This window comes from Pangasianodon hypophthalmus, chromosome 7, assembly GCF_027358585.1.
Source record: "Pangasianodon hypophthalmus isolate fPanHyp1 chromosome 7, fPanHyp1.pri, whole genome shotgun sequence".
Classification (NCBI taxonomy): Eukaryota; Metazoa; Chordata; class Actinopteri; order Siluriformes; family Pangasiidae; genus Pangasianodon; species Pangasianodon hypophthalmus.
Window position 1 is genome coordinate 5,250,899 of NC_069716.1, and position 14,674 is coordinate 5,265,572.

The window sequence follows — 14,674 nt, forward strand, 5'->3', positions numbered from 1 at the left end:
GTCCGAGTATTTGATTTGGCACAGTTTTTTTTTTTTTTTTTAATCTCTCCAACAGTCTCTGATGCAACTGCATTGATTTACAAACCTAGATTTGGTTTGAAACGGAAAAGAAAATTGTAATGCATATGTGTGTGTGTGTGTGTGTGTGAGAGAGAGAGAGAGAGAGAGAGAGAGTCCTTGCAATACACCACCAAGTCAAGTTCAAAAATTCTTTGACAAAAGCATTGCTATATGCAAAACTTAAGTTTCCTGAACTGAATCATATTGTTTCGAGACTAAATCGACTCGTTTCGGTGCTGAATCGACTCGTATCAGGTCAGTAGTGAACCGAAGTGTATCGAATCGTATACTACATATCGAGATGTGTCGACATGTGTGTATCATCTGACAGAGCTCTCTCTCTCTCTCTCTCTCTCTCTAATTATAACTGTAGTCTCTCTCTCTCTCTCTCTCTAATTATAACTGTAGTCTCTCTCTATCTCTCTCTCTCTCTCTCTAATTATAACTGTAGTCTCTCTCTCTCTCTCTCTAATTATAACTGTAGTCTCTCTCTCTCTCTCTCTCTCTCTAATTATAACTGTAGTCTCTCTCTATCTCTCTCTCTCTCTCTCTAATTATAACTGTAGTCTCTCTCTCTCTCTCTCTCTCTCTCTCTAATTATAACTGTAGTCTCTCTCTCTCTCTCTCTCTCTCTCTCTCTAATTATAACTGTAGTCTCTCTCTATCTATCTCTCTCTCTCTCTAATTATAACTGTAGTCTCTCTCTCTCTCTCTCTCTCTCTCTCTCTCTAATTATAACTGTAGTCTCTCTCTCTCTCTCTCTCTCTCTCTAATTATAACTGTAGTCTCTCTCTCTCTCTCTCTCTCTCTAATTATAACTGTAGTCTCTCTCTCTCTCTCTCTCTCTCTCTAATTATAACTGTAGTCTCTCTCTCTCTCTCTCTCTCTATATATATATATATATATATATATATATATATATATATATGTGTGTGTGTGTGTGTGTGTATTAAAAATGTAAAAATTTTAAAAAATATATAAAAAAATTTCTCTCTCTCTAATTAACTGTAGGCTATAGAGAGAGAGAGAGAGAGAGAGAAAGCCTACAGTTAATTATATATATATATATATTGTAAATAATGTAATATATATACATATATAATGTAAAACCCTTCTAACCTGTAATTTCACTGCTGTCCCTCTCACGTGCACCAATCATAACGCGCTACAGCACCAATTACTGATCCGCCCCTCAGAGTGAACCTCTCCCCCTGTCTCTCTCTCTCTCTCTCTCTCTCTGTCTTTCTCTCTCTCTGTCTTTCTCTCTCCCTTCCTCGTCACACCTTCATTGCCCAGCCGGTGTGCAGCGCGCGTGCAGCTGATGGCGGCGGTGAGTGCTAAGCGAGTGCTGGTGTATGGAGGAAGAGGAGCGCTCGGCTCGAGCTGCGTCCACCATTTTAAATCCAGAGGCTGGGTGAGTGGATGCCGTTCAGCACCACACACCTTCTCCATCGCTTCCTTTAGGAGTATACGTGCTGCTTCAGTGGTATTTTAAGCCTGGTGCTGTTTATTCAGGGTGATATTGTGTCTTGTGTGTTATATTAATTGGAACAGAGGCTAATGTTTACTGAGAGTTATTCAGAGAAACAGCACTGAATGACTGCCACTTGTTGAACAGATGGAAAACTCCAAGTTTGTCTTTTCAGGCTCTTAATATTGGACCTGACAAATCTGTTTTGACCCAAAATCTATTACCAACATGCTGTATTTTACAATATTGTAGAATATTAATCCTCAGAACTCGGTGGAACATTGAAACAGGTGCTGTAGATTGCATTTCCGGTTGCCTTCATTACAGATAGAGGAGTTACGGTGTGATACTGTAACGGTATGATAGCCTAGGCTAAAAATATCACGGTTTCACGATATCACCGTGGCACAGTATGTAACTGACTTGCAGATCCAGGGTCCCTGGTACGATCGTGAGTTCAGGTTGCTGACTGTTGTCTCGGAGTTTGCATGGGTCTCATCCAGGTTCTCCGGTTTCCTCTCACTTCCCAAAATCATGCCAATAGGTGCATTGGCTATGCTAAATTACCTCAAGATGTGAATGTACATGCGGGATAAGCTCTGGATCCACCGCAGCCCTGACCAAGATAAAGTGGTTGCTGAAGATGAATTAATGTTTAAAAAAAGAAACACAAGCTGGTAGTAAAATTAAAGGGAAAATGTATTACAGAATCTTAAAAGTGCCTGTGCTCATCCTAGTATACTGTATATAACAAAAAAGGAATCAAAAAGATCCAATCTTCTAATTGTTATTCTTTCTTCTGAAGATATTTTTGAGAATGACTTTTTTATACAGTCTTGTACACTGTAAGTATTTATCATGTTGTTATAAGCTGAAAGAGAGCATGGCTGTGAGGAAAGGTGGCGTAGAAGTGTGCAGCGCTGCTCTGACAAATAATAGATTGTCATTTGGTGTAGTTCTGGTCTGCAAAGTGGTGTACGGCTGCCATTGAATTTTGAAAAAGTCAGCGGGGAGGTAAGCCTGCGACAGCCCTAATCAAAAACATGCGATGTAAATAATAAGTGAATTTTCTTTGTGTTGTGTTGTAGTGGGTGGCCAGCATTGACATTGTCGCTAATGAAGAAGCAGATGCGAATGTGCTCGCAAAGATCTGCGACGGTTTCTGTGAGCACGCGGAGCAGGTAAGCATTGAGGAATTTGATGAGATATTTCATAGGCAAAAAAATTGTGTCCATAAAAGGTATAGGTTTATTCTCAGAAGAGAGAAAGAAGCCATGAATATGGACTGAACGGCTGATCAGCTGGCCACGCTACACACCACCTCCACACCCAGTGGAGCCATTCTGCATTTTTTTAATTAAATGCCATTTTATTTTCATTGAATAAGACCATGTAAACCATATAGTTTCTGTAGTAACAGTTAATCCACAGGGACTGATACGATGGACACTCCATATAATAAAAATGTGCAAAGAAAAATAAAATATATAATCCTTGAAATGGTTAAGGAGATGTTTATCTAACACGTAAGCTGGTGGAAGGAGTCTGCAGTGTCTTCATTCTGGTAGACTTGGGTACCACTTCCTACTATGAGTGAAGCTGTAATTGACATGAACCAATTTCAGTGGACTGTCTGTGGTTTCCTGTTTTCGACTGATGAAAAATGGTCAATATGTGAATGTAACAAGTCTCTTGTGTACAAAATATGGAGATGGTGAATGTAATTTAGTTTGAAAGTAGTCTTGTTGAAGGTAGTCGACAATGTTGTTAAACACTGCTTTATTGTGTACAGTTTCTATAAAGTAACTGTAATAAAACTTAAATAATTACAGAAAAAGTCTTAACTTACATTCTACTACATTCACCCAAAACAAAAGAACTTTGTTTTAAATTCTAAGATTTTTCAACCTCTCAAATTAATTCCTGGCCTTAGCCTCAGTAGGAGGAGAGCATCATCTGCCTTTATCCCATCTGTTCCAACGTAAATAGCTTATTACACAACCGCTACCAAGGAAACGCCATTTGTTTTCCATATCCGTACAGCCGAAGCAATTTCCTCACACAGCTGCATATTGACATCCAATGAGCCCTATCCTTTTTCATCATCCCATCTATTGTGTCTGCCATGGACATCATTCACATCCTTATATAATGAGTCTGGATGGCGAACACACAATGACGTCCTTGTAAACCCATGCAAACAGATTTGCCTCTCTTGTTTGCCTGGTAAACGGATATGACATTGTTTATACCCAAGACAGCGAATCAAGCCTGTTGGTTGGAACAGACTGTAATAAGCATGTGCTGATATTAAAATATTAATACCTTGATAACTCCCCAAATCAACGTCATGGTTAAAGCTATTATCAGAATGTCATATCAGAATACATTTATATTGTGTTATTATCAAGCAGAATTTTCAATGAAATGGAACTTGGCAGGGCTCACAGTTGGATTTTCTCTCAGACTTCAGACCACTATATGGCCAAACGTATGTGGACACCTGATCATCAAACCCATATGTGGTTCTTCCCCAAACTGTTTCCACAAAGCTGGAAGCGCACAATTGTATAGAATGTCTTTGTATGCTGTAGCATTACAATTTCCCTCTAGTGGAACTAAGAGGCCCAAACCTGTTCCAGCATGACAATGCCCCGGGGCACCATGAAGACATGGTGTGTTAAGGTTGGAGTGGAAGACCTCGAGTGTCCTGCACAGAGCCCTGTACTCAACCCCACTGAACACGTTCGGTATGAACTGGAACACCGACTGCACCCCAGGTCTCCTTACCAACATCAGTGCCTGCCTATGGTGTTTTAATGGAGCTATGGTTACACTCCTGACTATGACTTTACCATGTTTTTATGTTATTTTAATAAATGTAAAAATGACCAACATCCAGTAAACATGATATATTTAATTGTTTTGTGCCAAAATGTCCATGATATGAGTATTGTGTGTAGAATATTGTGATGTATCATATAATTGATCGTTATTGAACACACAGATTCTGACTGGTTTTGAGCAGATGTTTATATGCCGTGTTTTATGTAGGTGACATCAGATGTGGCTCGGCTGCTGGGAGACCAGAAAGTGGATGCCATCGTGTGTGTGGCCGGAGGATGGGCTGGGGGAAACTGTGCCTCCAAAGGTCTAGAATTAGTATTATAACTATTTGAATGAGTGTACATAGCTACGCACACACGAAAATTATCGCACATACACTATGCTGCATTTCAGCTTTTCAGCCCTCAAGTTCTGTAGACTAGCAAAGCATCTCATCACAACATAATTGTAAAATGTATATAAAATACCAAAATATTAATTATTAATTTATGGATATTGGATTAGATTTACACTATAGATGGCACGATTTCTTTTTTTTTTTCTTTTTGTTTCTTTACTCCTATGTTTTTAAATTGCCAGATTTTAATTGAAGCACTTCACTTGAGATGGCCATTTAAAATGATCATACTCAAACATTTGATTTCTCTACAGGAAAAAAATACATAAGCATCAACACGACTTACACATAACCACAGCTTTTTTTATTCCAGTAATTCCAATGTAATATTTACTCACCCTACATTAACATTACAAATCTAATAAAATGTCCCTCTATATAATAAATAGCATATTATAATAGCATGTTAGTTTGTTAAAGAAATGGATAACATTTGTCCTTTTTCTCTCTCTGATATCCAATCCAACATTTTCTGCTGATTTCAGCCTGATAATGATATTTGATATAGGATTGTATCATCTCTAATTTAGACATAAATTTTCACATAAAGTACCCGCTAGACTAACTTAGACAAGCACATAATATTTCATGTTGATAAAACCTGTTTAGTATTGATCTGCTTTTCATCTCTTACTCCGTCTCACTCGCTCTCATTTTCTATCTTTGCAGACTTGTTTAAGAACAGCGATTTGATGTGGAAACAAAGTGTGTGGACGTCCACCATCTCCACGTATCTGGCCTCTCAGCACCTCAAGCCTGGAGGTTTGCTCACTCTGACCGGAGCCAAGGCTTCACTCAGCGGAACTCCAGGTGCTTATATATCGAAAATCATACCTGATTAAATCAAAGTTATATCTTTTTTATTAAATCCTAATACAAGGCCAGTAGAGGTTTTCATAAATCGCTTGTTCTTTGAAGACATTGCTTCGTTTCCACAGCTATCAGGTCTGACTACTTAGAAATAGCAAGCACTTAAAGATGCAGTATGTAACTTTGTAAAGATTTTGGCATTTAGAGACCTCTTTGGTAGAAATGTCTGGTAGTCATTGCAAGCAACTTGTGGAAGAACACTTTGCAAAATGTTTGTAAAAGCTCAGTTTCCTATATGATTATTACAGGTATAGAATCAATTTTAAAACTTACAGACTGAACTCTTTAAAATAAACAAGATTAAAATATGACTTAATTGAGACTGATATCTGAGAGACCTTGGCTTATACTCATGTGACCCTCACAACTCAAATAGAGCGACACGTATATACAGTGTACTTTAAACTGAAATGAACAGACCAGAGGACTCCTGATCTGTACCGGTGTGATATTATTTTATTGTACTACTTTGGAATCACAGGCAGCCGTGGACTTAATTGGGATTTACTAAATGCTTTAGCAGTTACAGTCAGCAAAAGCCCTCTTAAAGTTTTATTTGTAGTGTTTGTGTGTGCACACACTCAAGGTGAGCCAATACTTTTGTCTCATCTTGGCTAAAGTGACAGCATGGTATTTGTCATTGCGTTTATCATTTATTCATATAATTAATGCATGTGGTATATTACAAAAGCTCAAATTTAGTATGCTAGATGCTTATTTTACTCTGTGCCTTTAAATCTCACCCATATGACCTTAAATCTCTTAAAGACCCAGATTAAAGCAGATGTCATCTGATTGGCTGAGCACAATAGGCCTTACTGCCTGCCCACTGCAAATCCCAACATCAGCACGTTAGCCTAAAACCTGCACCCCACCCAAAATCCCAACATCAGCATAACCAACATAACCTGAAACATGCACCCTAGCTAAAATCCCCTAGATTTATTATGAACCCTTCCACAACCCCCTCCCAAATTCCCTTATTAGAAAACTGCCTTAAGACATGAACCCTTCAAAACTTTTATCCTACACCCAATCAAATAAACAGCCTCTACCAAACCCCTCATCAGCTCATCATACACCATACCAAAACCGCCTTATCATACTCCCTATAATAAGACCACCATAGCATATTCCTTACCCAAGACACCCCCTAACAAGACAACCTTATCATACCCACTACCCAAGACTACCTTATCGTACCCGCTTCCTAGACTACCTTATCGTACCTGCTACCGAAGACTACTTTATCGTACCTGCTACCGAAGACTACCTTATCGTACCTGCTACCGAAGACTACTTTATCGTACCTGCTACCCAAGACTACCTTATCATACACCATAACCAAGACCACCTTATCATACACCCTAACCAAGACCATCTTATCATACACCCTAACCAAGACCATCTTATCATACACCATAACCAAGACCACCTTATCATACACCCTAACCAAGACCATCTTATCATACACCCTAACCAAGACCATCTTATCATACACCCTAACCAAGACCATCTTATCATACACCATAACCAAGACCACCTTATCAAACCCCCTACCCAAGACCACCTTATCATATAGCCTACCAAAACCACCTTATCATACCCCCTAACAAGACTACCTTACTACTACTCCTACCCAGGACCACCTTATTATACCCCCTACCCAACGGTATAGACTATACCAAAACCACCTTATCATACACCCCCTGCTAAACCACCTTATCACACCTTATCATACACCCCAATCAAGTCTAAGTAAAACCCGCTCATCAGTATGCTTCTCTGAAATACACATTGTACCAGAATATTGCCTTTAAACCTGCACCCCACTCATACCCCCTTATCAGCACACACTGCCCTGAATCGGCTGCTCTGATTGGCTGCGCAACTGGGAGGAGACATGACTCAGCATTTTAGCTCAGCACATGTGGTCTGTCTCTCTGCTGCCTGTCTCTCTGCTCTCTGTCTCACCTCCACACAGTAGTGCCAGAGACAGGGCATGCCCCGCAGCTACGAGTACTGCTTTGATATGACATGATGGGAATCTCCGTTTTCAGTGTTTGATCTGCAGCAGGAAAAGAGCAAGTTTAAAAAGCAAATGTTTCTGACAGACACATCAACTCTCAGCATGCTCGTACGTTAACATTTCACAGATACACTGTTATTCTGAATCAAATATTTACACAGTTGAAAGGAAAAAATGTCTTAATGGTGTCTTAATGGTGCTAATGTTGAAAAAACGTTTAAAATATGTCTTGGTGCATGGCACATTAAACTGAAGTAAAGCATTTAAAGAATTTAAGCCAAAGCTCGAGTTGTAGAGCATGTGAGCACGCTTTGATTTTTATCCTGGACTTCAAATGTTCAGGTCAAAGGTCACAAAAAAACAGAAGTTCTTTGCGTTAGCAGTAGGGAAGCAGCTACACACCCCTCGTTTTCATTGGCTCATTCTCCATAAGACATTTTGGCATGTCTGGGCTTCATTTTGGGCTCCAAGTAATATTGTTGTTCTTTAAAGAAGCGCTCACGCTCTCATAAAGTTGGTTATTGGTTCCAGATGCCAAGGCTCCAAACATGTGGAGAGGGGGCAGGATCTGCAACAAGGTTTAGTCTTTTCAGGGGATTAGAATAGAGAGCGAGCTTCATGTTGGACAGAGAAGAGTTAAAAATCACAATCCAAAGTTCAGATCTAAGCTCTTATCGCTTTTTATGGCCGGGAGATATGGCCACTCCAGAGCAGAACAGTGTGAGGGCCAGATGTTTGTGTATGAAGTACAGATTGTTTGTTGTAACTTATACCATATCCCTATCAGACACTGAAAAAACAACTGCTGGTTGTTAGGTGTAATATTCTGTAGATATTTAGTCATGCCAAATAGGAAAGTTTGCATTGTTACAGCCAAAATGTGCACAGTGCACAAATTTCTCTTAGATCTGAGCAAAGGCAGACAATGTTGCCATAAATCCATACACTTAAAGGTGCAGTGTGTCATTTTTAAACCCCTCTGTTACCTGTCTAACCACAAATTTTAAGGAAAAGGGTTAGGGCTGATAAACTTTGTTTAAAAACTAGTGCCAGTGTTGTGAAATTCCTTTTCTCTAAGATGTCCTTGAACTTATGATTCTTACATCATTATGTAATAATCATAAGTCTGAAAACAAAGAATGAGACTGGAAACCTAGCATATATACTAAGTTGTTAGTTACTATAAAAAAGAGTTTAATGGCATTTTTACTAGCAAATGTAATGATCAGACCAAACTAAGACCAAGCCAATTCACAGAAGGGGAAAGGACATGGGACGTGAAAAACGTGAAAGAGCATATTCATATGTCATATTAAATAATCTGTGACCACAAATTTTAACTCACAACCATACTCACAGCTCAAAACAAGGAATTATTTCATAATTTGTGCGTTTTTGCCTGTGACAGCATTATCGTGATGAAAATTGTGCAGTGTAAAGTAACATTTAGGAGGCTAAATAGCAGGTTAACTGGCCGACTAACTATTTGGGACTATAAGAGGATGTGGAGGATTTTCTAATTTGCATATTTATGTATATTTACATAGATTTCTGGCATTTCTATAACATGTAAAATAATATTTTTGAACCTAGGCAATTTTTAATTCGCCCTTGGACATAAAATTAATATCTAATGATTTAATATTCGACACAAATTATATCAATGGTGTACTTTTACTGCTTGTGCCAGTGATGATGGCATTCTCTTGAAATTGCCTTCTCTCTCTCTCTCTCTCTGTCTCTCTCTCTCTCTCTCTGTAGGTATGGTGGGTTATGGCATGGCGAAGGCAGCAGTGCATCAGCTGTGTGAAAGTGTGGCTGGAAAGAACAGCGGGCTTCCTGCAGGCGCTGTAGCCGTGGCCATCCTCCCGTAAGTGCTCTTCCTCCATCCCTCTCTTTCTGTCTATCTATCTTTTATGAGCACAAATCAGCTTCTGCTGCTCTTAGTCCTAACCTGAGCTATACATCTGTTCATCAATGGCTGCGTGCCTCAGCATTTTTCCTCTACATCCTTGAAGAGGCGCCATGAGAAATGAGACACAGCTGATGAATTCTGACTTTTAGGTTTAACTAATCTCAGATTTATCTAGAGTCCATTAGCAAAACATGGTTATGTCAGACTAATGCGGTTTTTAAAAGGAAGAATACAGCAGTCTTTAGTAATGTATGTCAAAGTGACTGTGCTTATTGACTCACTTTTTGATGCCTCAGACCATTACTGTGTTAAATGTGAGCCGACATTTCTTCAGTTGCAAATGCCCAGGATTGCTGTGCTGTCTGGGTGGGAGGGATGGCATACTTTCTCTCCCTTGTCAGTCAGACTAGTGACACTAGCTCATCACAGCCATCCGTGAGCTCGTGTATGGGGAAGAGGGTAGATAGCGATTTCCTCAGAGTGTGTTACGCTGCCCTGAGACTCAGCAGTTAGGAAAGATGCACGTGGCTGGCTTCATATGACTCGGAGGAAGCACGTTAGCCTTTTTTTTGTCGCAGCAGAGCTTCCAAAGTTGAAAAAAAAAGTTCAGCTTCGGAGAAAAACACCAAGAGCTTTTGTACTTCCCAACCAATCAGGTTGGCAGCAAGCGAGAAAACAAACATGGAGGACAGAGTGCTGGTCTTTGTAGGGCGTGAATATAAGCAGAGTTATGACATGTCGAATAGAAAATATTTTATTGTAGACATTCCAGAACTGTGATGTAATTTAAAATAATCACTTGACGGAAGCACACTTATGGAAAAGGGGCAGGGCTAAGCAGCTCTGTTTTGAGGTCATTTCTGGGCCGGAAAATTGTAAATCATAATCAGAAACTTGAAATGAAAAAAAAAATGTGAGAGCCATTACAAAATTGTGATTTTACACGGTGTCTTTAGAATTTTAGGATTATTACAGTTCGGGAAATACTTTCACTCCTTTTCCACTCCTTTTGTGTTACTAATGAGTGAAGCTTTAAATGCCATGTCGGTCCTCTTGTTGCTGCCTCGGGCATCTGTTCTGTTCCAGAGATTTTCTGAGATAACCCTGTTATGACGTCATGTTCCAGGGTAACCTTGGATACGCCGATGAACAGGAAATTCATGCCTGATGCAGACTTCAGCAGCTGGACACCAATGGAGTACATCGCAGAGTGAGTGTTTAAAGTGTGCATTAGTAATTACTGTAAGAAAATGAATGAATGAATAAATGAATGGATGGATGAATGGGTGGATGAATGTAAATGCATTCACTCATGATTGTATGTATGTGACAGACAAGGGGAGAAACATTAAACGGGTAAAATTGCTGGACTCGACCACAAGATGGCAGTGATGTTCTTCCAGAGCCTGACTGTTTACTGTTCAAGAGAATCTTAAAAAAGCAAACCTTTTGAAACCAGAGTAAACATTATGGTGGTTTTGTAAAGCCTTCATTCAGATCAATAAACGAAAACACTTTGGGTTTCCAGGTTTTTAATTACTAGATTAGTATATCATAAAGCAAAAAAAAAAAAGCAGTTTGACATTAAATCATCCGACATAGAATATAATACTATATAAAAGTTTACCAATAGGTTTAATTATATGGCATTCAAACCAGATTATAGCACAATATAATCCTTAAAAGTCATGTGCAGTTCAAGACAAGATGCAGGTCTGTCAGAAAAGCTAAAAAAAAACGTGTTCTGATATTACATTTCATATCACGATAATTTCATGGTTTTACGATATTACTGTGATATAACAATACCACATTAGACTTAGATTAGACTCAAATAAAAGCTACAAGATGCCTGAAAAAAATATTGACTATATTATCGAATAAAAATAAATAGAACATAAAATCAAACAGAAATCCCATCTTGCATAACAATCACAATGCGCTAATAATACCCTGGCCAAGTTAGCAGTGGACAAAGTACAGTTTTTAAAGAATAGTCCATCACAAATTTACAACGTCATGTCATCTCGAGTGGCATCACTAGTGCCAAGACAATTCTGAATATATTTAATTTATACAAAATGAATATGTATGAATATTCTTTGGGGGGGGGGCAATAATTTCTAGGCACAGGTATAGTCACTGTTATGGTTGCGTTTACTGTATTTTATGGACTATGAGACTATATGGACTATATAGACATTTTATGGACTATATGGCCAAAAGTTTGTGCACACCTGACCATAACACCCACATATGTGTCTTCCCCAAATCATTGCCACAAAATTGGAAACACACAATAACTATATAAAACTATATAACTATAAAAACAAAAAAACTATATTAGTGCCCATGGTTTTGGAATGGGATATTTAATGGTAAGGTGTCCACAAACTTTTGGCCATATAGTGTATTTTTGGCTTCTAATAAGTGTTATTATGTATAGAGTAAAGTAATATAATGAGGCCTATGGATTTTGCCATAATGTCGTCTGTGTCATTTTTATTACCCATACATACATACATGAGATAAAACCACAATTGCTGTATATATAGAGAGATTTTTGTACGTACGCGTGTATATATAGAGTCATTAGCGCTAGAGACAGTTACTAACGTAATCTCAGCGATGCACACACTGACTGAACTCACACAAGGCTGACCCACTGCGTTACGTGGGAAGATTAGATGTGGATTCGAAGAAACGTCTAATCTCACAGGCGGAGCCAGAGCTCCAGAGATTAGTGAGCAAGCAGAAGACATGGAGAGATAGAAATCGGCTCTGCAATTGGGGGCGGGGTCTTAGTTAATTAAAACAAACACTCCTGTAATCGGATAACAACTGAGCGCTGAGCGTTTTCTCTTCTTTCTAGAATCTTCTACGTGGGCTTGTGGCTGCTGTCAGCCAGTGATACCAGTTTTCATCATATCTCCTTCTTTCCATCCATCCCTCTCTCTCTTGTCTCTTCTGTCCACCACCCCAACTTGTTATTCTGCCTCCATTCTCCTTCCTCCTATCATTTTCACTGCTCTGTCTCTTTTTCCAGAATGTTCTACAGCTGGGCCACTGGGTCAGAGCGGCCAGCCTCAGGCAGTCTGATCCAGCTGGTGACATCAGGAGGAAAGACAGAGGCCACGCCGGTTCAGTAAAAACCAGGAGACGAGAAGAGGAGTAGAAGAAAAGAGGGTTGGATAAAGCAAACATTTAGTATTCAGCTGCATAAAAGAAATATAATGGCAAAAAAAAAACTTCTTGTGATGGGAGAATCCATTCAGCCTTACAGTATTTGAGCACAGTGCCACCTGTTGACATTTTACACTACACACAATTCCTTATTATTGTTTACATCATGTTTAATGGTTATTCTTAAAGACAGCTTAAAGAATATTATACCACAGCACTGTTGAATTCTCAAACAGAAAGTAATGATTCATTTTGATAGTAGTTCTGGCTGTAATTCGTATTGCAAGTTTACCGTTTCTATAGTAACACCTCATACACATGAATTTGTATGGAGGACTAATTATGAACAGATTAAAAAAATGTGTTGTTATTTCACAAAGCCAAACTAAATCATTGATATGGTGAAGTTTTCTGTAAGGAGACAATTTTACATTTAACATGTAAGGAAGGAGTCTCCAGTGTCAGAGCTTTGTATCAGTCAGTTTTCAACCACAGGAGCGGAGTGTATGCTTTCCGGGTTCCTCAGTAACATGTCAAGTTGCGTTTTTTTTTTTTGGTCTTATTATCTTCAAGAGCTGTTATAACGTAACATGTAACATAGCTATAATGTAGCTGTTTATAATGTAAGTGATAACAGGAACTAATTTGGTTCTCCTTTCTTGGACATTCCACAACATTACATATGTAGCTATGAATAAATAAAGAGTATGATGTGTCATTCAATAATAGGTTAAAAATTGTAATCACTGGCAAATTGCTGTGGTGTAAGTGTAAGAATAAAACACTTCAGGACATACTGTTATTGGAAATAAAAAGTTAGGGGTGGTAACTGTAACTCTTCATGTCATTCCACATCACACCACCCATCAGAGGTTATTTTTTCTATAACAGCATGCCCATAAGTGTTTTATTCCTTTGTAGCAAATCAAACATTGTTTATTGACAGTCTTAAGCTGGAACATAAGAGAAGAGTCCGGTAAGCTTTCAGTCACATGACTTTTTACCTCTTCATTGTCGAAAAGCAGTAAAATGCTCAGCAGTTAATCCTAATGTACAATGCAGCTTTTCAAACAAGTGACCTTACCCTGCTTGTGTGTGTGTTTGTGTATGAGAGTAGAATATAGATGAAAAAGTTTACAGGTAAACACCATCCATCAAAATCTTTCCTGTGCTTTATGGCTGTGTGTTAGAGTGGTACTGTGTATGGGCCAGTGTTAAGCAGTAAAATATTTCCCATAATCCACTGCTTGGTTCTCGAGTCTCTTTGTATCAACACCACAAACCTATTCAAATATTACACGTATGAGCGAGTGTGTGTGTGTGTGTGTGTGTGTGTGTGTGTGTGTGTGTGTGTGAAGATTCATTCATCTTTGTTAGTGCTCCATATGGACACACCGTGCAATATTACACTACCAGTCAAAAGTCTGGATGCACTATTGTTTTCTGGAAACTTCTTTTATATACAGTATATACATAAAATTGTCAGTTTGTTATAGCATAGAAAGAACTTTTCAAATATTCATGTTCTTAAAAAAATACCCAGCTACACACTGTTCAAGGAAGTTGAAACTTGATGTATTCTTCAGCTTTTTCCGCACCTTCATATACCAAGTTAAAGGCAAAGTTTGGTGAAAAATCAAATATACACAATTTTCCACTCACCCACATCATTCATTTATTCATCTTCAAGAAGCACTTTATCCTGGTCAGGGTCCTGGTTTATCCAGAGCCTATCCCAGGAATACACTCTAGAAGGGATGCTAATTTATTACAGTACATCATGTACACAAACACAAACACATTACACAATCATCCATACCAATTTGAAGTCTCAATCCACCTATAGACATGTTTTTGGGAGGTGAGAGGAAACCAGAGAACCAGGAAGAAACCCACACAGAC

General features: G+C 38.7%; 1 protein-coding gene across 1 annotated transcript; it reads left to right on the forward strand.

Annotated features, from left to right (window-relative positions):
- Positions 1 to 1,294: 1,294 nt before the first annotated feature.
- On the forward strand, positions 1,295 to 14,015 carry qdpra (quinoid dihydropteridine reductase a). Its single transcript, XM_026940346.3, has 7 exons — positions 1,295 to 1,474; positions 2,620 to 2,712; positions 4,586 to 4,682; positions 5,445 to 5,585; positions 9,436 to 9,544; positions 10,716 to 10,799; positions 12,636 to 14,015. The coding sequence occupies exons 1-7, from the start codon at positions 1,382 to 1,384 to the stop codon at positions 12,736 to 12,738; spliced, it is 720 nt and encodes a 239-aa protein (XP_026796147.2). The 5' UTR covers positions 1,295 to 1,381; the 3' UTR covers positions 12,739 to 14,015.
- Positions 14,016 to 14,674: the final 659 nt, after the last annotated feature.

What these genes read in the sequence shown, in the direction of transcription:
- qdpra (XM_026940346.3), top strand. Translation starts at nt 1,382, where the DNA reads ATGGCGGCGGTGAGTGCTAAGCGAGTGCTGGTGTATGGAGGAAGAGGA. An exon ending in ATTTTAAATCCAGAGGCTGG is followed by an intron (nt 1,475 to 2,619) that starts GTGAGTGGATGC and finishes GTTGTGTTGTAG; the next exon opens with TGGGTGGCCAGCATTGACAT. An exon ending in TCTGTGAGCACGCGGAGCAG is followed by an intron (nt 2,713 to 4,585) that starts GTAAGCATTGAG and finishes TGTTTTATGTAG; the next exon opens with GTGACATCAGATGTGGCTCG.